At 35.7% G+C, this 25,188-nt stretch overlaps 1 protein-coding gene across 3 annotated transcripts in view; it reads left to right on the top strand.

Annotated features, from left to right (window-relative positions):
* TLL1 (tolloid like 1) overlaps positions 1–25,188 on the top strand; it is a 122,405-nt gene that overhangs the window by 75,637 nt on the left and 21,580 nt on the right. For all 3 annotated transcript variants that reach the window (XM_030271411.4, XM_072928425.1, XM_041715845.2), the window contains 7 exons: positions 5,079–5,194; positions 9,409–9,511; positions 10,700–10,816; positions 11,713–11,858; positions 17,753–17,948; positions 19,381–19,506; positions 22,350–22,510. In XM_030271411.4, the coding sequence (XP_030127271.4) occupies positions 5,079–5,194; positions 9,409–9,511; positions 10,700–10,816; positions 11,713–11,858; positions 17,753–17,948; positions 19,381–19,506; positions 22,350–22,510 (965 nt within the window). The remainder of the gene's footprint in view (positions 1–5,078; positions 5,195–9,408; positions 9,512–10,699; positions 10,817–11,712; positions 11,859–17,752; positions 17,949–19,380; positions 19,507–22,349; positions 22,511–25,188) is intronic.

Here is a 25,188-nt window from a genome sequence, read left to right as displayed (position 1 = left end):
CAGGTTTTGGAGGAAAAAAGTACTATTTAAAAGTAAAACTGCTGGGCAGGTAGGTAGTATCTCATAATCATATTGACTTAAGAAAGACAAATCGAAAGAAATTATAAATTAGTTTAGTCTGTATATAATACTCTAATATGCACTTTCAAAACTGTAAAAGATGCAATGTACATTTATAGCTAATGTTCAAAGTGTTGTTCAGAGAAAATATCCTTTTCCTATATGTCATGAAAATGTACTAAGATTTATAATTTCTTTCAATGTCATGAAAGTCTTGTTGAAAGTTCATTTCACAGTATTGTAAAACCACTGTGGTTGTTCAGTAGCAGTTTGCACTTAAAAAGTAAGATTTTTTTTTTTTGCAGTGCTAGTGAACATGGGTCACATGAATAATAAAAATGAATGGTGGTTGAAGGATTATGATCCTTTTCTGGCACCCAGCTTTGCAAACTTTGGGATAAAACATATGGCTTTCCAGCCTTACTTGGATGAGCTATGCCATAAAAGAAAGTGAGTTTTAAGGAGAGAAAAAGGCAGAAGTTTTTTCTATAGTACACTATTTAAAATGCATTTTTTTCAATTAACATTTTTAATAGAAGCTGCATTGCTGAATAATGCAACCCAGACTGAATCTAATAAAGAAAGCAAATCTCTGGACGTTGAACAGTATTTTTCTTCTAATAAATTTTCCAGCAAATACTGAAACTGAAAATTCAGACAGGCATAAAGCTTTTAGTTTTATGTAAATAATCAAGTGATCATTGTAGTACATAGCAATAAAATCCCTGATATGTGTTGGTTTTGGAGGTATGTTTTATTACCTGTTTCAGACAAAAGGTATTAATCATGGTGCCTGCTTATGATAAAATAGCAGTGAACATTTCAATCCTTAATAATCCTTTATACCTGCATTGTTTCACGTGTTCATGTTGCCTTAAATGCAATGCAATGAAAATGCAGAAAACAATTACTTAATTAGCCTTTTTCAGAGACCCATACGTCTATGAAAAAGGATTTTACAGTGTTGTGCATGTTTTGTTTGGAGTTCTAGTTATTTCTACAAACAATTCCTGGCCCACATCTTTTTCTGGGGTCCAAGAACATGAAGTTGAGCTCAGGGTTGCTGGAAAATACAAGTGATCCTCACAGCAGGGAAGAAGCTGAGCCTTCCAGAGGGTTTTAGATAGTCAGGATATTCAGGGTCATTATTCAGGAAGGGGCTTACTGACCAAGAAACAGTTTTGAAACTGGTGAAGCCAAAGAGTGAGATTTGACAGCCTACCTTTCAGCAGCAGGGTAAGTGCCAGATCTCTAAAATGTAGCAACCACAATTTTGGTTTGTTTGTAACTTTTCCTTAGTATTTTTATAAAAGAAAAATGTAATTGCTGATAGGGATCTCTTACATTTTAAAACCAAATTATACTGTTATGTGATGGAATAATAAGGGGAAAGAAAACAATGAAGTTGAAGTTCTTCCTCTGTGAATCTGATTTTGAATTTTTACTGTCTTGATATTTGAGAATAAAACTTGAATTCAAGGTTGCATATATTACAGTGGTTTTCAGACAGTCTAATTGAGTAATAAAATGTGTTTTCTTCTAGCTGCTAAAATTTCAACACAGGTCTGCCTCTATAGTTTTATATAGAAATTGTAGTTAATGTTTAAATAACTTAATAGCAGCAGAAGAATAAGAAAGGAAAATGATGGAGAAAGATACTCATATGCCAAAAGACAGAACAAAATAAAAAGTGTATAGAATGGGACTGCATAATGGATAGGAAAGGAGTCTCACACTGGTGGGAGAAATCTGTTTAGAGGAAGAGAATGTGGATGGACGAAGTTTAGCAAATTTACAAATTGCCTGGGTGTGTGACGGTGTGTGTAGAAAAGAGCAGATGAAGTCTGAAGCTGTTTTCTCTTTTGTGCTGTTCTCCCTGTTCCTCAGGCTTAACTTGCTGCCATCCCTATTAGATTTGAAAAGACTGTTCACCTTCAAAGTCAACATTTGTTTTTTTGCATAAGGAGAATTAAGACTTTTAGATTTACTGTTTCCTTATAGCTATAAAGAGAAATCAAGTCAATAGTAAGACCCTGAGTTGCAGTAAACTGATTTAAGTTTTTGATTTAATGATCAGCAGTAGATATTTTTAGGGCTCTGTGGCAGCTTTATATGCCATATATGTTTAGTTGTACAGACTTGTGTCTTAGGTAAAAGACACAAAAGGGTAAACTCAAATTAGCCATAAACGATGGTATGCATTTGCTAGTGCTATGTACAAAGGAATGAGACTTGGTTCCCTAAGTGTCCTGGGGGATCTGGGCTTCATCATGTGCAGATTTCACGGTAATCCTTGATGGGACTTGACCGTGTGTGTAGGCCAGCCCAGAGAGGTGTCACACACAGGCTGTGTAATTAAACACTGCTGCAGACTACACTGGTGGGAATTGCTTTGTATAAGCACATAATCTACCTGCTGCCTACACCCACTGCTAATCTTTACAAGGAGAAACAAAAATAGTTTCCCTCTCCTAACCACGGAAAGTCTTATTAGATGTCTAACCTTCTCAAGCTGAAAAGCAGAGGAGAGTGGCTTTTATGGCTAGAGTACGTGTGTGGGGAAAGCTAAAGTGGTGTTTCTGCAAGTGGTCTAGCCTAGTAAAATTGATATAAGGCGTGACATTTGAAAAGAAGGGGGGAAAGCATCACAGAAAACCTTGGCAAATATTAATGATTAACAAAGGAATAAAAACGTACAAATGCTTTTTAAAGCAGAGCAATATAAAACTGAGGTTGTAATTGATATCTTCTGACTTGAAATATACTAAAATAAGTATGAAATGAAATTTAAATAAGTGACCCTTACCACTCATTTTCCTTCTGCATTTCTCTACCAAAGTGGATTTCATTACTAGAGGACCATTATACAGTAAAAAATTTGCAATGTTCGGTCTTATAAGCCTAGTAATGACTACTGCAGCTACTACAATCCAAATACAAAGAAAACCTTTACGTTCTTTACATTAGTGATAGAATTTTAAATGTTTCCCATTACCTAGAAATGTGCTTTTCAACAAGAAATTCCCAAATATCACCCTGTCTACTGCAGCTTTGGAAGCCAGACTAGAGCTCCAATCCCATAGAAAATTAATTCAACTATTGATTGGTAAAAGCTGTTCCTGTTATAGCTCCCTTGAGTAATCAAGAATTTACAATTCAAAGATAAATATGGCAAAACACATGAAGCCCAAGTGCATTTTATAAATCCTGATTGTGCTAATTCTTAGTAGAAGCTATCTACTTACAAGGTTTTTTTATGCTTCTGTTAAATTTAGAGATGTTTCTTAAAATAATTTGATAGAGAGCTCCCAGGAATTTAATAAGCATAGAAGGTAAATTTTCATATTAAATAGCTTTATTCTGTAACTCCTGGGGGGAAAAAAGGGTTCCATAACTCCTTTTGCAGCTTAAAAGACTTAAAGGTCTCTACACATCTTCTGTATATGGAGCATGGAACGTCCCAACATAGACTTTATGCAACCGTGGATGAGAGAAAGAATAACAGAGGGTTCTAAAAGGGGTGAAAGGAGTACTTGGATGTCCCATCTTTAGGCCCTACTGTCCTGTACTCCAACAATTTCACTGCTGGCTTTTTCTGAAGTGCTTTAGTTATGCACTATAAGCTACAGAACTGGGAGAACCCAGTTCAGGACTCTGCAACTTAAATGACTTTGCATTCATTGTTATGTTAAAAATAAGCTGTGGTTAATGACAGATAGAGCCTTTTCACTGAAAGAGCTTTGTGCAGAAATATCACTTGCTGTGGCTCTCTGCAATTTTTTAAAGATAAAACCACATTTTTTAAATGAAGTGAGGAAAATATTTTCTTTTCCTGTTTCATTTGTAAAGGACACAGTGATGGTGCCATTACACTTCTTGTGGACCATGCTACTGTTTCCTTTCTTTTCTCATCATGATAACCATTTGAGTGTCAGAGAGCATATTTAATGCCTTGAATATAATTTATACCTGATATAAGTGTAGTTGACCAATCACATCTTAGATGCATTTTAACAAAACAGCTTTACAGCTGTGTTGTCCTTTTGTCATAGGCAATCCTTTCCTTTGTCCTCTTTTATTTAAAGATTTTTCCAGAACATTTATAATTAATTAATGTTTTGATTACATGGTTGCTCACGTGCTGGCAGTGGTAGCCCTGTAATTTGAAAGCATTGCAGATCTGATTACACTGTTACTCATGAGATAATATTAAATTCATATCTTGTATCACACCTGCAAAATCAGGGGTGAAAAATTTTGATTAAGGTCAAAAAAGATGACTAAGGTGCAGCACCCTACCAAAATCAGTTTTAAGGGTGGAGAGTGGCAGTAACTTCCAATGTTATATTTTAGTATGAAGATGATTTATTAGCCAACATCTAGCAGCATGATTGACAGGTGAGAGAAGGATGTTAAAAGCGTCAATAATAAAGAATATAAAAGCCTTTGGTATTTTAAGTCTTTATATTTGCTTTGGTTTTATTACTTGTATCTCTACAAATCACTCTTGCTAAGAGACTTTGTCAAATATAGGATTTAGTTTTATATACCAACATAAATAAGTGAGTTTAGGTCAGACCAGTTTTTTATGTGGGCAAAGAACTAAATTAAATGACACCACTGAAAAAAAATCAGTGTGATGCAAGTCATATTGTGCTAGCATTTCTTTTAGTTCTTAAGGGATGTTTACCTTTTTTTTAATTACAAAAAAAGTTCTATATATAATATTGCAGTTGATTGACAGCAGTGATATTTTTTAAGGCTGCCATAATTTTGGTTATGTCAGCAGACAACACACAAGTGAAATAGTAAATGGAATAAAAACATCCTGCATAAAATGGAATGAATGTCACATTGGCTTAAAACCATGGCTTTTAATAAATTGTAAACTAACTAGTTTATTTTCCATTCTGCATCTGCAGTGAGTTAAATGTATTCTGAGTAGATCTTGGAAAGATGCATTTTTCTCTGCTAAGCACATTAAATTTTATATTTTTACTCTAATTTGTTTCTTTCAGCCTGTGGAGAAACACTGCAGGAATCTACAGGCAACTTTTCTTCTCCTGGGTTTCCAAATGGCTATCCTTCCTACACACACTGCATATGGAGAATCTCTGTGACCCCAGGAGAGAAGGTATTTTAACGTTCCTTTAGCTAGACACAGATACTACTTTCAAAGTAAAATGTTACTTTTTTGTTTAAGTTCAAAATATGCATATTAATTGAAAATAATGGTGTGTCATAAAAAACTGGACCGTGGACTATGTACTATTGACTTTACTATGATATGTGGCATCAGAACTATATCATCAATTCAATGGATGTACTTGTGAAATAAAGACATGACTTCCATCTGCTGTATGCTTGCACCATGAACGCCCTTTAAAACTGGCTCCCAGTTCAATTTATGGTTCAGTATAAAAGTAGAAGAGGTGATTCAGGCTCCTGAATGGTCTTTTTTCCAGCACGGGCTCGGGCAAGCTGGCTGAGCTGTATGGAGCTGTAACTAAGGAAGTTCTTAGTGTGTTCAATAAGATGTTTCTAAAATTAAACCATAATAACATGAGTAAAGAAAGTGCCATTGTGGGTGTTACCTGGAATTGGTTCTAGTGCATATAGTTTTAATTTCTGGAGATCACTTTTATGGGAAAATGAGTGGGGGGAAAATGGGCTTGGTGAGAGCAGTTTGGAGAGAGAATTGTGCCATCCAAGTGAAAGCAAAACCTGTCCTCCCTGTGTACACTTTCAAAATGTGCTAGCTAAATCTCATTTTAAATTATTGGCTCAAATATCAGCCTGCTTCAAAACAAATAAGGATAGAGGGAGGGATAAAAACCTTTAGCTGAGACAAAATATGCAGGAAAAAGGATGTAAGTTTCCTTACACGAAGCAGTGGCTAATATCAAGCAGTCAAATACTAAAGACAAAAATACAGAATTCAAAGACTGAAATATAGAATCTAACAGATTCAGTACTGGCAAGTTCAAATAGGAAGACTCAGCACTTGCCCCCAGATATTTCAGTCATTTGTCTCTGAAGTCTCCCACTATGTATGAATCGGACAATTTTTTTCTCCTGATTGTGTTACTTGGTTCTGTGTTTCTTTCAGGTTAGGGTCCTTGTAGGCACCAAGAATACATACTCTTGTTGTTCTAATAGATCTTGAGGAGCTGTAAGGGCATTTGCTACTGTGGGGAATGAAAGAAAAGTAATTTGGAGAGTGTTTTTCCTCCTCTGGACAAGAGCCAGAGACAGTAGGAAAACTAAACACTCTCTGCTGGGAGGAAAAGGGTGGCTCAGCATGTTGTCAGGGAAAAATTAAGAGGTAAATAGGAGAATGTTTGTGCAAAAGATGAAAATTACTCTAGATAGTGAATTTACATCCCCATTATTTGTGCTACATTTTAGACATTACTGTAATAAGAATAATGGCTTAGGTTTTTTTCCACAAATCCATTAAAAAAAAAGTGTGTTCATCTACAATTATTTGCTTTTGAAAAAAATACTTACATCTGAGTTAATGTTGATATTTAAGTATTTATAGCATACTACAAATTTATGTAAAACTATCTATAAACACCAGTGTAATATTAGTATGTTTGTAATCTAACAAGAAAAATAGTCGAGTTTTTAACCACCACTGAAGCTGTATTATACTAGACAAAATCTAATGGGGGAAAGCCCCTATGTTGAAGTCAGCCAAGTGAGAGGACTGACTCCTCTCCCAATTTACCTGCTGCCCCAAATGAGGAAAAGAATAAGCAGAATTTTCTAGTTGAAATTTTACATGACAAGTCATGTCCATAGGGCACTGTTATTACCTCCGAACTCTCTAGTCTCCATACAGTTTCAGTAAGAATAATGTAAATTGTATTTGTGCTAGTGTCAAAAAGTCTGTTTGTCCATGCTATTCCCATAGGATATTGGCTGTCTTGGGATAAAGAACCCTATTTACAGCCATGAGGTCTAAATATTAGCTAAAGCATATATCATGATACCTTGGACAAGCATTATATTTGATCTAAACTTTTCTCAGTAAATGGTGATAACAGTTTCATATAATGAAGGGAAAAGGAAAATACATTCAAATTTTTGTTCCTTTACTGCTTTAGCCCTGATAAATCTCAGGAATATTGTGTGGAGATTAGAGCATGTGCAAGTGCATCATGCCATGTTCTGAAAAGTCAGTGAGCACTTTAGTCACCTAAAAATAAACTGGAAAGGCTTTGCCTAGCTCTTTTCTATTTATTTATTGAAATTTATTATTCTGCTGTATGAGCATAGTTTGGATGACTTCTATCCATGCTTCCTTCTGCAAGTAAGGACTCTTCTGATCTTTGATACCCAGAAATTTAATGAAGGCTGGAACTGCAGTGGCATGCACAAGTTTTGGAATTCCCTTTATTCACAAGGCATGATGAATTGCCAAGCCAACATAAAATGTGTGTGTTCCTCATAGTAAAACAAGGTAGTCCATTGACATTTTACTTTTGAGACTTAAGACTACATGGTAAACTACAGCTATAAAAGCTGTACTCAGTATAATATAAACAGAAAAGTCTTAGAGGGAGGGTGGTGTTATTAATGCTGTGTGCCCCCAGCCAGGGTGAATCCTACTTCTGGCATGTAGAAATTTTATTGGCATAGGGAGAGTTGCAACCGTGCCGGTGTTTTATTTGAATTTGCCTTTTTGAATAGGTTGCGCTACTTCTGAATTTTCCTTAATGTTTTACATGAATGATAAAATAGGCCAGAAAAATCCTTGATTGATATGGGGAAAAAATGCCACCTGCAGAAACCTAGGTTCATATCACTTGTATTTGTTGTATATTTTGTGCTTTCTTGTCTCAGGCAATAGGAGGTATGATATATTCTCTTGGAAGCTGCAGTAGCACAATCTAATCTGCTGTGTAATCAATAATTCTTTAATTGTGCTGACAAATACCCATTGATTGTTTTTCCTGGGAAGCCTCTCAGCAGTCCTGTCCCCTTGAACAGGCTCTGCCTTGTCTGTAGCTCTATTTAATACTTTGCAGAATAGCAAATCAGAATCTTAAATACATTTAAACTTGTTTGGTTTATGCCCAGAAATCATGCTGTGACAGACTGGGGGTTCTGCCTATGTACAGCTAGTGAATTCTGGTCAGTGTTAAGAAATTGCTGTATCGTCAAATACCTTGGCATATCAGAGTGAGAAAAGGCTGTGAAGGTTATTTCATGTAGTTTCAAAAGCAGGAGCCATTGAGGAGGCTCATTAAATTTTAACCATTTCCATTTAGATAGCAGCACTTTGAGACATTGACATGATCACAGCTAAGTGAAACCATCCATTACCCAACCCTATCTGGGATACTAAGGCTTGGTAAAAGGTGACTTTCCAAATAAAAACCAGAGAAGAAATCTGATGTTTCAGCTGTGTCATGGAAAAAGGAAAACTTGGCTAAATACAAACAGAGATACCTAGTTACCTTTTAAGAAAAAAGAAAGTAGGTATTTAGAGGGAATCTTAACTGTAAAGTGGATGATTTGAGGAGTACGCAAGTTTTTTTAAGTTGGTGTGGTGTCCTTATTTGAAGGAAGAGTTGAAGGAGAAAAATTCTGCCAAGGACAGAGAATTTCTGTGTATACGAGAAGTTTATGGCAGTTTAGGATTAATATTTCGAAAACAGGGATAATGTAATTTAATGTCAGGGTAGCCTTGTTAGTAAGTATTGAAAATATGCCTGTTTACAGACATTCTCAATAACACTTGGAGTCCAAGTTCAAAAGTTCCAAAAATGCGCAGAACTTCAATTTCTGTATAAAAATATTTATTATAATTTCATTAGGAATCATTAAGGGACTGTATACTGTTTCTTATTAGCGAACTTTCTTTCAGAATTGCTGTCCAACACTGTCAACATTTATGTCTGAAAGTAAAATATCTTGTCAAAACAGTAGTAGGAGAAGCACAAACCAAAAGAAAACAATTATTTAATTATTTTTTTTATTTGTAGCTGATTATATTCATACTGGTTATAGTCAAAATGTAATGGAAGAGGAATTGGCTGAAGAGTTGTCAAGTAACATACCTAAAATTATATTACTCTTATATTTTACCTAATTAGCATTTTCAAATTTTTATTTCCCAGTGGAAAGCCTCCTGTGAGCAATTAAATGTGAGTAGTTTGTCTTGAATTTGCGCAAATATATATGATTCAATACAATAAAGTTTTCATGTTCCCAAGAAACTTTTACTTAGTCAAAGAAATAATTGAAGAGAGGCTTCAGTTCTTCAGAATGTTGTTGAGATTGTTTTTCTCTTATTTACCACACATGATTTATTTTGGCCTTCTTGTCTGATTGCAGATCATTTTAAACTTTACCACCATGGACCTTTACAAGAGCAGTCTCTGTTGGTACGACTATATTGAAGTAAGAGATGGCTACTGGAGAAAATCCTCTCTGCTTGGTATGCAACTGTTTAACACTGCATTGTCCACTGCACCACACTCATTGGGCTCAGTGGACCTGCTGTTGAACCCACAACAAACTTCTTGGGTTTCAGGTGTCTAGAATGGATCTAAACTTGGGGATGGGGAAAATAGCCTCTAAATGGCCTTGACTTCAAGTCTCAAGCCTTACTTTTGCTGCAGCTTGCCATTATTCAGCTGCAGTTATGGAAAGATGACAACTACAAAATGGGCGAGATTTTGCTTTGCTTATGGATATTGAATTATGAAGCTGCCATAGTTTTGTTTTTTTTTTTTTTTTTTAAGAGAAATAGGGAAGAAGTGTACAGACAAATCTGTAGAGCATGTGATGGGAAATTCATAGGTCATGTGAATATGTACCTACTGTAAAGCTGTTCTTATGAGCTCTGTGCCTGTACGCTTAAGATTGTGAGATTGCTTCTCTTTGTTCTTTGTGTGCCGTTCCCTGCTCTTGCAGAGAAGAGCAAAGCAATAGTGAATTAAGTTTGAGTTGCATCTGAAATGTAAAAGCTGTACTCATCCTATTTTAATTCAGAAGGCTGGTGGGAAGATTTCACCTCCTATACTGCTAGTGCCCAGAAAGAGAGGACAGCTCTCTAACAGGAATGTCTATTTTCTTGGCCTTGAACAGTAAAAAAAGAAGAAACAGTTAAGACCAGATAGTAATTATCCTCTTCACCTGTTCTCTCTCAACTAGAAGAACAGAAATTTTACTTACCTAGGCAGACTTTAAGAGGGTAATGTAGAATAGGTAGTTTAGATGTTACTTTTGGAATCTCTTTGGCCCTTAGGCACAATCAGTTGTATTACTGTGACGTACATTTGTTCCTTTTTTAAGATTAGTACTCACTTTTCCCTTCCAAAATGCATGTGTTTGTATGTATATAAACAACCTCTAACAATATTTTTTTTCATTAATTCCCCGGAGGATTTATGCTTAGACTTTTGAGCCTGACTGCAATAAAAAGTTCTGAAAGCTTTATAATAAAATCTTTGTGTGTTAGGTCCTGATCTGCAGAAACACATGTGCTTAACCATAAGCGTATGGATAACTCCACTGAGTTGGTTCTGCTACTTTTGCCTGTAATGTTAAACACTTGTATAAATGTTTGCAGCATTTGGCTTCAGAGGCGCAGAAAATGCAGTTACTGGTTGCATGTTTTTAGGCAGGTTTTGTGGTGACAAACTGCCAGAAGTGCTCACATCCACTGACAGCAGGATGTGGATTGAGTTCCGCAGCAGCAGCAACTGGGTTGGAAAGGGTTTTGCGGCAGTTTATGAAGGTAAGCCTCTTACAGCATTAAAAATAAATTGGTTATGGAAGAATGATATTAACCAGGTACTTTTTGATATTAATCATGCCCCACCAAAATTAACATACGAATTAGTATTTTATCACTAGGAGACAGTAGGTGCTAAATTACTAGGCAGGGCATTTAGAAACTCCTCCCGTCAGCAGATTTCAGCTGAGCTCTTTCTCAGGGAAATCACTGATAATAATCATAAACATTTTTTAATATCTTTAATTTACTATATGCATGTTCTTTTGTTTAGTGTTTGCAAAGATTTCTGTGTGTATTTTCTGTTTATCCTTCAGAAAAATCAGTCTTATATTTTCCATATACTCTGGGCATAGTTAACAAAGGCACCCTTGCACATTTAGTATATTAGCAAGTCAACATTCACCTGTTTAAAATAGAACCTGTACTTTTCATCATAATATTTTTTAATTTATGTTAACTGTTTCTTCAAACTGAATGCAAGCTTGAAGTGATAAACTAACTGTAGGCTAAAATGCATAGGTCATTTATAAAATATGAGATCTTGCTTTAATTTTTCTCTTTCTAAAGGTTAGTAAATATCAATGAAGAATGTTTATTAAGTATATTTCATGGTGAACAAAAATTTAATTATTTTGACTCTTTAAATATATTCTGTAAAATGTATAGATTCAGATTATCCATTATTACAAATTCATTCTCAACACTGTATACATGTTTAGAGCTATTATATTTGCTAACTAAAGTATATATAATGGTTTAAATTTATTGTGTTTTCAATAATTTATCCTTGGTATATTTAAGTATTGTCCAGAACAATTTTATTATTAGTTTGGAAAATGTCACTTTGGGCACGGGAAAATGTCATTATTGACAGTAAAATGTTATGCTTTTATCAGCTATTTGTGGAGGTGAAATCCACAAAAATGAAGGCCAGATCCAGTCTCCCAATTATCCTGATGACTACAGACCAATGAAGGAATGTGTGTGGAAAATAACAGTTTCAGAAAACTACAATGTAGGATTAACCTTTCAAGCTTTTGAGGTAAAGCCTTTTAACTAATCTCAGACAAGCATCTAGTGGCTGAGCGACAGTGAAATTTAAGGGAATATTTATTAAACCTGTGAATGAATTTAAGAGTTCTCTCTGAAAAATTAACTCCATAATCCATGGAAGTTTCTCTTCCCCAGAAATTTTCAAAATTAAAGGTTTTTTATGTTACCTCTAATATTTCAATTAGAATGTTAAAATTACTGTAGATAGTCACATTTTACCAAGAGCATCATCCAGCTCAACAAGGTTACTTCAATATTCTGTTAAATAACTAGGACTTTTTATCTCTGCTAAATCTTATTTTCAAAAATGAATACGTGGCTGGAGAAAAAAACCACTGTGTTCTTTGGCTTCTGCTTTGAAAAGAAAAAACCCTAAAATTAATATTCAGCTCCCAAATCTGTGTTTAACGAGGAAAGAAAAAAGATGTGGTGAGTCGTCATAAGTGTATGGTTTTAGTGTTCATCACGCTGTGTATAACATTGCTAAACTGTGGTAAACTATTACATAAAAAAGAATAAGTAATATTTCGTGTCTATTTTATTCCTACACAATACACTGGCTTGAACTTTGTAGATAAATTTAGTAGCATACTTTTGAGTTAATTTGTTTTATTTGTATATGCTTCAGCAGTAAGGGCATGAAGAACGTTTTTTAAAAATCTGGGCTGTTTGGCTTTATGTTGTACATAGATCTAAATACAAGTATAGTAAACATAGCTGTAATTTACAACCTGCTGCTTTAGTCTTGCAGACAGATTTCAGGGTTATGGCACATTTTTGCTCTGACTGGTAGAAAGATTTGAGTATGACACAACAAGGGATTGGGAATTCATCAGCAATTATGGATGTAAAGTATAGAAATTTGAATATTTTCATAGATTCTATTGAATTTTCCCTTTTTTTAAAATCCTGAATTAATGTCAGTTCTAGTGCAGACAAGATCAAATTCCCCTGATTTTCTGAGTCTGCATGACCTGTCTCAAGATTACTTACCATAGTGTGTTTGTCTCTTTATTTAAGCCCTGTTGAAAATTAATGTTTTGAGTACCTTTTATATAATTTACTGAGCAGATATGGAGCTTTTCTAGTCTGCCATTTCTGCTCAGCATTTTTTAATGTGATGGCAAGGGAAACGACCCTATTCCTCTTCAAAAGAATCTTGCTGTAATATTTGGTCTGGATGCAGTTGATCAGCAATGGTCTAATGGGCTTGAACTGACCTCAGTTCAATATCATCGCTGGGAGAATCAAACAACTCTCCATATCTTTCAGGACCTTTTTCTAATCACCAAGTTAGGGACTATTTACAAGTCTGAAGATGGCATGCTTTTGCCTCACCATACAGGAAATAATCAGAAGCAAAGGACCAGTAAACAACAGAACATTTTAGTAGACAAGTGATGAAGGCCTTAGGAAGAAATATCCAGTTTTTCCTCCAGACTGTTTAGTATTATGGCACTCTTTAGAGGTGGGACATGTGGACTAACACCTCATAAGAAGAAAGAGGAAATTAAGCAGAAATACAATCAGGGGACAGTCTCAAGTTGGGACTTATACTTCATATGTTTTGAAAAGAACAAAGTTCCAACAGTAGGGACTTGAAATACTTTTCCAGGGAGAGTCTGAGCTGTAATTCCAGAGTGGCAAGATGCCCTTGAGCACCAAATGAGGCACCCCAGACAGGCACAAGACTATTATATCTGTCTTTGTGGCATCTCTTACTGGCTCATCCACTGGGCTCCCTGCTGAGGATGGGAGTTGCTTTGGGAGCTGCTCTGGAGTGCCTGGACATTCACCGCTGGGTCCGATTTCCATTTCTGCTCCCAGCTCTTGAAGGTAGGTGTTTTGGTTTTTGGTACTGAGTCCCGCTCTGGACTGAACCCTTGGTGCACTGCCCAGTAAAACAAAAAGTTGTTTAAAAATCACTGTTCTTGGTGACAGCTGAGATAGAAAAAAGTAAATGTCAGGCCAGAGAATTATTGCAGTGTGTTTGCGAGAAAATTACAAATTACTTCTCTGTCTTCTGAAAGGTACAGTTAAGTAAGAGGAATTCTCATTATCCCTATGTAATACTAGAAAAAATAAACTGTATAAGTAACCTTCATTCTGAAATGAAAGCACTAGGGAAACTGAGAATTTCAAACTGTATCAATGAGTCATCTTGTTTTGCCTGCTGTGGGCAACACATTTTCCACTGAGTACAGGATTCCGCTTTCTTATTTGGCTGCTATAATTTCCCCTGTCTATGTGAGAGTAGAGATGTTGGGACTGGGAACTCCATATTTTTCATTGTTACTGTCACCTTTACAATATTGTTCTTTGAAAATTAGCAGGTTTTTTTTTTTTTTTGTAAGTTTGTTTGCTTTTTTATTTAAGAACTCTTTTTGGCACACAATCTCTTCAGCTAAAAAAATCCGGAGGGTTTGTAGAGCAGATTCATATTAATCTTTCTCATTTGAGTGACCTTGTTAAATTCTTTGTAGATAGTGATAATTTAAATTATTTTTACATAAATCGGGGAGTAAAATTTATCTGATCTACTGATTTCACTAGGCATGTATGGCACTTTTTATGACTGAAGTCTACAGCCAGAGGCAGATATGTTTACCTGTATCACAGTTTGATTTCATGAACAAAGAAATTAAAAATGACAAAAAATTATGTAAATATTTTTCCTGCAATAGAATTGCTCCCAAAATTGCCCTTCATATCCTTTTTTCTCTCTTTTTTATATTTTGTTTTCTTCAGTTTTAGGGTTTTTTGTTTGCTTGTTTTAATTTTTATATTTATCTTCGTTTTTTCCTGTTGGAAGAGTGCTATAAGACAAAGGCACTCTGGATGTATATTTGTTTTTATGCGGGTTTTTTGGTTAGGTTGGTTTGTTGTTGTTTTTCTAAACCTGAAACTATTCATGAGGCCTATTTCTTTGAGAAGGGATGTAGAGAATGTCTCTGGCTTGCCATTTCTCTGGGAGATTTCGTATTTTCCTGCTCTTATGTGCCTGCTTTAGTAATTTTTCTGACATTTTCTTGACTTAGTTCTCTGATGTCATTTAAATTCTAGGTTTCCTCCAAGGCCTTCAGGAGCCAAGGTTATCTTTCAGATTCCTATAGGAAATGAATTTTGCTGTAAAAACTTTTTTAGATATTATTTATTTTCTAATTTGCTAATATTCTGCATATTTCTTCTCATCAACATGTAGTATCACGTGAATATCTTGTGAAATTTTAGTGCTCCAGTAAACAAGATTTATAGGATCAGTCCAGTTACAACCAAACTCACCAGGGGTCCTTTCATTAACTGGAAGAGATTTTCCTCAAGGAACAAATAGGAAGTAGGAAGAATAAGAAAGATAGACAGAAAATATAGGAGGAAGCAGGAGGAATAAGAGTCTATTGCAAGTCTAATAGGCCTTTATATAGCAGTGTTCCCAGATGATAGTACCACATAATCTTAAAACCTGAGGTATGGAAAAAAAGCCCACATTTTATAATACTTTCTTTCATTGATTACCAAGTAGCAGTTATTTCTCAAAACCACAATATTTACCTGTTAGTTTGCATATAGGTGTAACACTTTAATATTGATACTACTGGCATCACTTGCACTAGTAGTAAACAAAATATAAGTGAATATGGCAGAACAGCCACCTTTCAAATGGGTTTTATTGAAACTCAGTAGCACTTTGCAAGTTGGTTGATTCTTATAGTCTTAGCAAGTTTAGAAACTCCTATATAAAATATATTTTTAGCTGTTTTCTTCTGCCCAAAGTAAAGTGATAGTCAGAAAATAAATTACTAATTCACCTCAATGGAAAGTTGGCACATGTAACTCAGAGCCACACTTGGCTGGGGGATAATCATAATTTCCATATTGCCCATAAAAAATGGAAACACGGAAAAAACTGATATTAATTACATGTCTTGAGTACTGAAATTACTACAGATGTGTGGGGAAAATGCACAATTCCTTCATTGATATTAGCAAGCTTTGGACCGATTCAATTCTCAGTTTTTACTGAGATTACAAGGGAGGCTTTATTTCAAATTAGAATATGATGTAATGAATTTATTATTTAGATTAATGAAAATTTGGAATTGATATTGTCAAAAACTTACCAGTGCTCATGTACTGCATTAGTTGCATACCATTTCCACTAAAATCAACAATAGGTGGTTGCATCCCAAATCTTCCTGGCTTTCCTCACTCATTCCCAAACTCTCTCCCAAGCTGTTTCTGAGCAAAATACTAGGAAATTCAATAAATTGCAATACTGTTAGTGACAGAGGTGTGTGTAGGAGAAAATTATGCATGTAAATGCCTGGAGAATTGGAAATTTGGAAAGAAGACAGAGAAATGTCTAAGTGTGTAAGTGCCACATTTTGATGCCACTAAAATGGCATAAAATCAAACAGTTCCTTCCCCTCAGTTTTCTCTCTTACATAAGAAATCTTCTTCTGCTAAGTGGAAGCTCCTTAGTCTGTGATTATTCCTGAGCTTTGTGTGGGTCATGATACACAGGTAAAGCAGAGAACCAGTAGGTACTTCTGCTTACTTGAAGATTAGGTACAAGAAAAATGTTCTCTGGAGATCAAATGTAGATTTTTTTCTGGGCTTAGTTTAGACTTTATTGATTTAACAGAATGTAGATGTGCTGAATTAGATCTGAGGCTTTCTCCAACCCTTCTACTTGACTGTGATCCTGTCTCACTCCCCCTCCTCTCTATCCCTAAGCTTGCCTCTCCCAGTTTAGTCAGTTAGTTTAACAAAAGTGTTCTTATAGGAATTATTTTTGAATGCTTGGATCTAGTTAATTCTGTTATTAATAAGACTGAGTGATGTGAAATATTCCAGCAGTAAAATGACCCAGCTCAATAGGGTTTTTAATTCTGTTGAGAAAGACACACTCTCAATAAAGACAAGCACCATAAATTATCTGGCTTCTGGACAAGGTCATATTTGGGCTGCTACTGCTTTCCTCTCTGGTGCAATATCCATTCTGATCGACTCTGCAAATACTATCATGTAAAGAGCACAAGGCTCAGTACTCAAGCAGACATGCACACATGCCTGCTCACATATTAGTCTGTGTTTGAATGTCATCCAGCAAAAAGTTTAAATGGAAAAGGGAAATTTTAAGTTTTTCCAGTTTCAGTAGGTTTCTTCACCAGTACAGCGAAGATTCACTCACTGACTCAGAAAATCAAAAGAAATCAGGAACCCAAAATCAGGAATTATGCAGGAGAAACTTGGCTGCATCAGCCACAGAAAAATTAGTCTCTTTTTGTCCTCTGTTCTCTTGACTACTTAAGAGCTGATCATTTTAGGTGTGTGTTTGGATCGAATTTTTCAGATGAATCAAATTCCTTACGCACCTCAATTTTTTGCGTTTATCCTGCAACATCAGTGAACAGCAACAAATGAAAATATTCCTCTGTCTGGAGAACAAAGGGATGTTATAAAAATCTTATCATATCGATGAAAATTGAGCTTTTTAATATTGGTAAAATGGTGAATATTTCTGACCTGTTTAGTTGCTGAGCCATTAATCTTCTTTAGTTGAGTGTACATGAGAAAAGAGGACTTTACTTGAGATGAGAGTAGAAGTTTAGCAGAACATTAGGAAGCTTAGAGGTGAGCATGTCTTTTTTAGTTTTTTTCCCAGTTAGACTGTTGTGTCCTTAGCAATATTTAATTTTTTTTTTTTTGTGTAGAAAAGAAGTATAGTCAAAATCCATTCAATGATGTTCATTCATCATCCTGCTGCTTGAACCCTAAACAGAGACCTTAACCTTAAGTTTGAAAAATTTAAATTCTTTTTGTTATCTGACTGATATTTATGGTCAAGTTTAGGTAGGTCATTTTGAAAATTATGTTTTACAGATTGAAAGACATGACAACTGTGCGTATGACTACTTGGAAATCCGAGATGGAACAAATGAGAACAGTCCTTTAATTGGTCACTTTTGTGGCTATGACAAGCCAGAAGACATTAGATCTACCTCTAATACCCTGTGGATGAAGTTTGTTTCTGATGGAACTGTTAATAAAGCAGGGTTTGCAGCTAACTTTTTTAAAGGTAAGTATTTTGGGACAGCTGGGCAGCTGTTATGAACAGCTTATCACTTCATGGACTAGAAAAATTATGAAAGTATGTTAAAAATATTTCTCAATCTTTTTTTTACTAATAGAGTGTATTGTCTCTAGAATAATTTTTCCTGGGCATACAATTTCTTTGAAACAAAACAATAGAGATTTTTGTGTCTCCTAGTATAATGTGTCCAAGGAATGAAGGAATATATTCAGCACAACTTTCTACTGTCTTCAGGTTCATTTAATCAACTTCTGATTAATTTCATTTTCTAAGAAAACAGCACTTTTTTTACATTGTGCTGTCAAATATAAAATTAAACAGTAAAATTGCAAATGGCTTTTTTTTTTCCCTATTTAAGTATTTTTTCTTTTCTTTGTCTAAATCTTGTCAGATATTTTCTTATTTATTTTCTGGATTGGTCTGCTTTATCATTTTATTACTCTCTCTAGGCAGGGGAAAGTCCCAAAAGAACAGATCAGAAATCATATTGAGCAATAACCTCATAGTCTTCCTTCAGTTATGGGTGTTTCTTTGGGAGAGGAGGATGTCATACAAATGCAGCTATGCCTGAAGTATACGATGCATGGAAAGTTGTCATTTGCACACAGTGCTGCTGGTGGCACAGTTAAAGCCACTGGCATTGGTGTGGCCATTGTGATGCCTGAAGTACAGGTCATGCCACCAGGAAAGCCTTTTTGCTCTTTTGAGAAGAAACCATCTTTTTCTAATCCTGATAGTTTTCATTGTAGACAATTATAACTTTGAAGGCTATAGGCATGAAAGTAGGAGCTCTTATTTTTTTTCCTGAGAAATTACTTGTCCTGGTGTAAGAAAACAATATTCCAGCATCTGAGGAATATTTCAGTAATGAATCTCATGGGCATATTTCAGAGCTAGTAGAGAGAACACACAATTCCTTTCCCTCCCCCAGTCCTGATTCATCTTGTTCCTTTTAATATCAGGAGAATAAAAACCTAGGATTTGAGGATTCTGTTAATCTGTTTTTGAGTATGAATTCAGGATAATGTACAGATTGATTCTGAGGGAGATAAAGTGCCCTTCAAGTGACCCTACTGTGGATTTTTCATCTTTCCTTCAATACTTTGTACAATCTTTAGATTATGGCTGCCTGAATTACTGTACGCTGCACACAAAGTGCTTATAAATTAGTTCTGCAGCTGTCAGTAGATATTGTTAAAAAAACCCAACAAAACAGACCCCAGAAAGGAAAAATTTTTATTTGCTCTGTTGCAGGCCTCCTTAGCATTTGAAAATCCTCTAGTCAGCAACCACAGTGGTTTATGTAGTGCATCTTATATTGGCATGCATACATTTTCTGGGTTAATATTGATCCAGTAGTTACAGCTGAGGAAGGTAATTATTTAACACATTTTTGCATTCTTGCCTGTCTTGGCAGAGGAGGATGAATGTGCCAAACCTGACAATGGTGGCTGTGAGCAGCGCTGTGTAAATACCCTGGGCAGTTACCAGTGCGCCTGCGATCCTGGCTACGAACTTGGTCCTGACAAGAAGAGTTGTGAAGGTACAGTGTGCTGCTGGCTTACGGGCTCTTAAAGCTCTCCGAGTGTCATCGCCTGAATGAAATGTTACACATTTCTTAGGCTCTGTCTGAGCAGCATGAGATCTGTGGAACCCAATCTAGAAAACCAGTGCTGTCCTTTTAGTAGTCATGCCAGAGCCATGTTTGTCCCATGCCTGTCAGCAACTTCATTTTGCAGATTTTGCTGTTCGTCAATCGGGAATGGTACAAAGTAGGACTTCATACCACTTATTACACTGTTCTTGCTCACTAAAGCAAAGCCTCTCAAGGAGACCATTACCAGAGAATAATGTGCCACTTTCTCAGAATCAGTTTAATGACCCCTTGGACTACCTCTGACTGGGACATGCCTGGGAAGCTGGCAGGTCTGAAAGAAAAAGGTCCTCTATTTTAGCTCAAAGAGAGAGAGGAATCCTCTCCTCTCCTAGTCACACTGTGGATTTTTCTTACTTTACAGGGTGAGCAAAGAGTGTTCAAATAATCATTTGGAGAAAAAAGAAAGAGATAAGTGGAAGTCTGTATAAACATAGGATTGAACTGAGATAAGATTTTTCATTCTATGCATATTTCATATCAAAGGAAAGAACCACAAGCTCTTGATCATTATGCATCAACTATTGTTTGAGTTTTACTTATAGACACCAATAAATCAAAGGATTGCACAAATTTATTCTTAGCTCATCTGTTTGACTAGTGAATGGATTTTGAAAATTGGGGTGCTTGAAATCCTGGTTTTCTTCTGATGCAATTCACTGGTCTCTCTTTGTTCTAATTTCCTGTCGTTAATTCATTTTTTTCACAGTTTGGGGTAGTTTTGCCTAGTTTCTGGTTGGGGTTTTTTTTGTTTGGTTGGTTGGTTTTTTTTTTTTTTTTCTGTTTCTTGTATGTTTGTGTGAGTTGGTGGAAGTCCTAGATTAAAGGCATGTTAGATTGTGGCTGGTTGGATTTTACGGTTGTTTTTCCTCCCTCCCCCACCCTTAGTAACAAGAACATTGGAAAAATAATTTATTTGGATGTCTGCACATTAAGTAGACAATAAGAAAATTAGTTTAATCAAAGTGGGGACCATGAAGACAGAGGTTTGCTTTCTGGGCTTTTGATCATCAACCCTAATTTACGTAAGGAATTGAGCTTAGTCTGTTTGCTGACTCAAGTCAGAATATTAGAGAAGTCTTTCAGAATACTCTTCTCTCTGCATCTGAAAAATAGAAAAGAAATACATTCCTGGCACCCAAACAGTAAAGCAACTCTGTCAAAAGAAGTCACTCTAAGCACTGCAGTGCAGTGTAGAGTGAAAACCCTGAGCTATCCCTAAAAGTCTATGTGTTTGTTTCAGTTGAGGTGCAACTCACTATATGTAGATAGTACTTGGAACTGCTGAATCAAAATTACTGTGTAGTCACTGTGAAAATTCCTTGTTATAGTTTGGGCCTTTGCGGGGTGAGATAGCTGTATTGATTCATGTGAGTAGGTGCCTCGAGTCAGAAACTTTGCTCTATGCTTCACTGCAGTGTTGACATGCACAGAAATTTGCTTTATGATCTTCTAATCCAAGTCTCCATCAATGGGAGCATATTAGAAAGGGTTGAGATTTTCTTTTTTCACTATTTCCACATTTCCTGCCCTTGCCTCAAGGATCAATAGAACAATGTTTATAAGCAGAAATTGAAATCTGGCAGTAGTTTCTCTGACCCAGACTGGATCATTTGAGAGGACAGCTTGTGTCATCTGGGTACATTCTCTAAACCTATGTCTGGTCCCTTTTGATACACTGAGATGTGACCAAGGGTCTTAGTACAGCCATTCCCATTAGATTACTTTTACATGTATACCAAGAAGTGTGCTGCATGGAAAACTAGGGACCAGGAGAAACACTGGTGTGTGTCTGAGCTGACAAAATGAGCCTTGACACAGTAACTGCTGAATTCTCCCAGCTGTGTTAGATGGAGTAGATGCAATATGTGATATCATCAGCTAGACTGCAATAGCCAGGTTTTAAAGCATTCTGTGTTAGCGGAGAGCAGTTGAGTAGAGCTCTCTCCTTCAGCTCTTTCGAAGGAGATTTGTGGATGATTTCCAGGGCTGTCACAGTGCTGTAATGGTTATCAATGTAGCAGAGTGTGATTGAGAGCTTCTCTAAATCCCTTTACTTTCCCTAGGAAAAAAAAAAAATTGCACAGATGGAAAAGATTAATGAGTTTATCCTTTGCTAGTTGAACTGCATTCAAGAACATAATACAGTATTTTTCTGCTTTATGGACGTGATTATTTGGCATATATTTGGAAATAAGAGGCATTTTCTCTCTTTAGTGAACATCCATGATTCAGCAAAAGCAATTGTGTATGTGCCTGTTCTTCTAAAGTGACCCTACCTAGTAACCTAGTAGGTTATGGGAGGTGTATACAGCCATATGAGCTGAGACAGGTAGGGCTGATTCTGATCAAGGAGAGAAGCACATCTTAAGTATCCTTCTGTCAGAAGAGGGATGGTCAAGGTCTTAGGGAGGGCAGTGAGGTCAGAGGGCTTGCATGGGAAAGGCTGTGAGAGAATAACCAGAGTCTTTGGAGGGAGGGGAAAAGAATGACCATGATAACGCCTTGTGTAGTTCTGAAACTTATCTCTGCCCACAAACCTGCAAGCTGTTGGAGATAGGGGCTGTCTCTTTCTCTTTGTTTGCACCAAGCATGATAAAGCAAGATTCTGATTAGTTTGTCTGGGCATTGCAGCGTATAAGTAATGAGAGGACTGATTCTTCTCAGCATGCTTCTGTTTACAGTAAAACACACTGTCAGTCAAGAAATTATGTTCTCTTTTAATTTTACAGCTGCTTGTGGAGGACTCCTGACAAAGCTAAATGGGACTATAACCACACCAGGGTGGCCAAAAGAGTATCCTCCAAACAAAAACTGTGTGTGGCAGGTGGTTGCCCCAGCGCAATACCGAATTTCAATGAAGTTTGAGTTTTTTGAGTTAGAAGGGAATGAAGTAAGTAACCGTGAATGAAGAGCTGCACAACCTGTTATACTCTAAATGGTTTCACAAGCATTTGAAAATAGATATTGTCTTATAAAACCCTTGCTGACCTTTCATGTGCTGACAATAAGCATGGATATTCTTGTTCTCATTTTGGGAACTGTTTCTGGATTCTTTCAAAACAAGCATGGGAAGAATAGCTCTCTTTTACATATCATCTAAATGTATATGTATTATAAGAAATTTAAAAAAAATGTTCTCTGCTGAGTCTCAGCTGACTTTTTTATCAACAAAATAAAACAGAGCAAATGGGGCTGAAGCATATTGGAAAGAATTCAAGAGAAGAAAATCTGGAGAAACCAAATCATCTTTACAGGCTGACTACAAAAAATACACGTAAGCTGTGGTTAGTGATGGAGTGAGGGAGCATTTAAATCACTTGCAAGTGTCTTACTAGGGGAATACTTTGAAATGAGCAGTACCAGAAATAAGCCGCAATAGAACAGCAGCAGCTTTTGAGCTGGGCAACCCCCCAGAGGCATGGGGGATCTTCTGCCCAGGTAGGAGGAGGAACGGAGCAGAGCCCTCCATGTGCTAAAGGATACTTCTTACAGCTTTAAACAAAATCATGGGGGTTGCAGGGCTTTTTTTGGATGATAAGCAATAATGTGGGTTTCAACATTCATTTCAGCTTTTGTTCTGCTTTGTGGGCAATTCGTTGTCATATCATTGAATTCCCTCACCACACTCCAGCCATAACATGCTGTAACCGCTGAGTTTGTATGCACATTCTTTACATGGCATTAAGAACACAAATTCCAGGATGTTATTTCTGACATTTCTATTTATTTCTAAATAGATATGTAGCAATGTATTTAGTATAAAGATGCCCACCTTTTGGGCAGAGGTATTTGAAGGGACAAAAGCTGGAGTTTGATTTATAACTAAGAACCAAACCAGCCATGACTTCTCCAAAATATCTCAATATCATGAGATATGTCAGATTTTTTTCTCCCATAATTTTTTTGAGTGGGTTGTCAACTCCATGAAATTCCAATTTTCAATGATATATGCAAGTTACATTCATGTCCTGTCATCATTATTACTAAAAGTGCAAGAGATGTAATAAAAGCTTAAAAATCTCAAAGAATTAAAATCTAATTACGATTTGATCAAGTAATAAAAACCTTTTTCTCACACTTTCTTGGTACATGGGCAAGATTTGCAAGGAAAACACCTGGCATGTAATAAAATAAAATAACTTCTCTAAGGTCATAAAAGACATGTAGCATAAGCAGATAGAAAAATTCTAAATGTGTTTCAACAATCAGAACTGGAGTTTGATCATCCCATGTGCTACTAAATCTTGACTTCATACTGTTAAATAGTAGTACTAAGGATAGATGCCTGTGAAAATCAGAAGAAACATATAATATCTGGAAAATTCTAATATATTATATAAACCTATGCAACCATAAAAACTCACCACTACTATATTGCTGGAATTGTTAGGATTTATCAATGTAAAGAGCTATATTGAAAATCACATGCATTATTAAAATATGTCTTCCAATTAGTATAGATCAGCATGTGCGAGTAACTCAAGTTTTATGAATCTTTGTGTTCTTTATTCTGTACAGGAAGAGTTTCAACTGAATTAGTCACTTTTCAACTCTACCACATGTGAAAATTCTTCCAGTGGCAATAAAAGTTTAATATACATCTTCAGTATATTATATTAAAACAAACTGGAAATTATGACAAATTTTCATATAGAGAGAGAACAACAAAGGCCAAAACATCCTTTTCTATTGTTTCCTTCCAGCTCCCCTGACACTTTCGGTTTTTTAGAAATTGCAATTTTTCAAATACTACTTGGATTTAATGGACTAATATAAGCTCTGTATGAATCCTCCTGGCCAATGTTTTCTCTTAAGCTATTAATTGCAGACAACTGGGACATTTTTGATTAAATGATTGATAGTTGAGCCTAAGAAGCTTACAAGTTTTTGGCTGGATGGCTTTAAGTTGACCAAGGGATTATGCATTGAAAGTACTATCATTAAAACTAGGCCTTGCATAAGACTTCTTTAATTACATTATACTACTTTATTTTAACCTTTTAATGAAAATGGCATGCATCCTGGTCCAAATTATAGCTATGCTACTGTTGGTGAAATTTGCATGGTTTTAATAGTGGAAAGTTATATATTTGGAAATAACTGAATTTATCTTAAATGTGTAATGATGAAAACTTACCTTATAAGTTTCTAGGTGAAAATTAACGTTTTAAAAAAATCTTTGAGATGCAAACAGTAGAAGGTTTGTAGGTGTGGAGAATGTGGTTTATAGCATGCAGATTGGTATAATTTTTAGGAGGAATGTTTCTAGATTTTCGTTTATGACAATGGAATATTTGCTTTTTAAGTTAAGTGGAAATGCTTCTAAGCATCTCGAAATTTAGATATTAAACACAGGTCAGCATTTATAAAAATATAAGTTGGAACGTAATTCATAGTATAGTTATGTGTTAGTGACCTTAAAACATTCTTACCTAAAATTAACAAATGTAAGAATTTACAAATGCTTTCAGAATCAGGAGAAAGTGAAGAAGGATATTAGTCATTTATTCTTCAGCAGTTATATATATACTGATCAGAATTCTGGCATTTGTAAATGGCATCATGCTT

Source organism: Taeniopygia guttata, chromosome 4, assembly GCF_048771995.1.
Source record: "Taeniopygia guttata chromosome 4, bTaeGut7.mat, whole genome shotgun sequence".
NCBI classification, from domain to species: Eukaryota; Metazoa; Chordata; class Aves; order Passeriformes; family Estrildidae; genus Taeniopygia; species Taeniopygia guttata.
The sequence above is the reverse complement of the archived record's forward strand: the minus strand, read 5'-3'. Positions and strand labels throughout refer to the sequence as shown.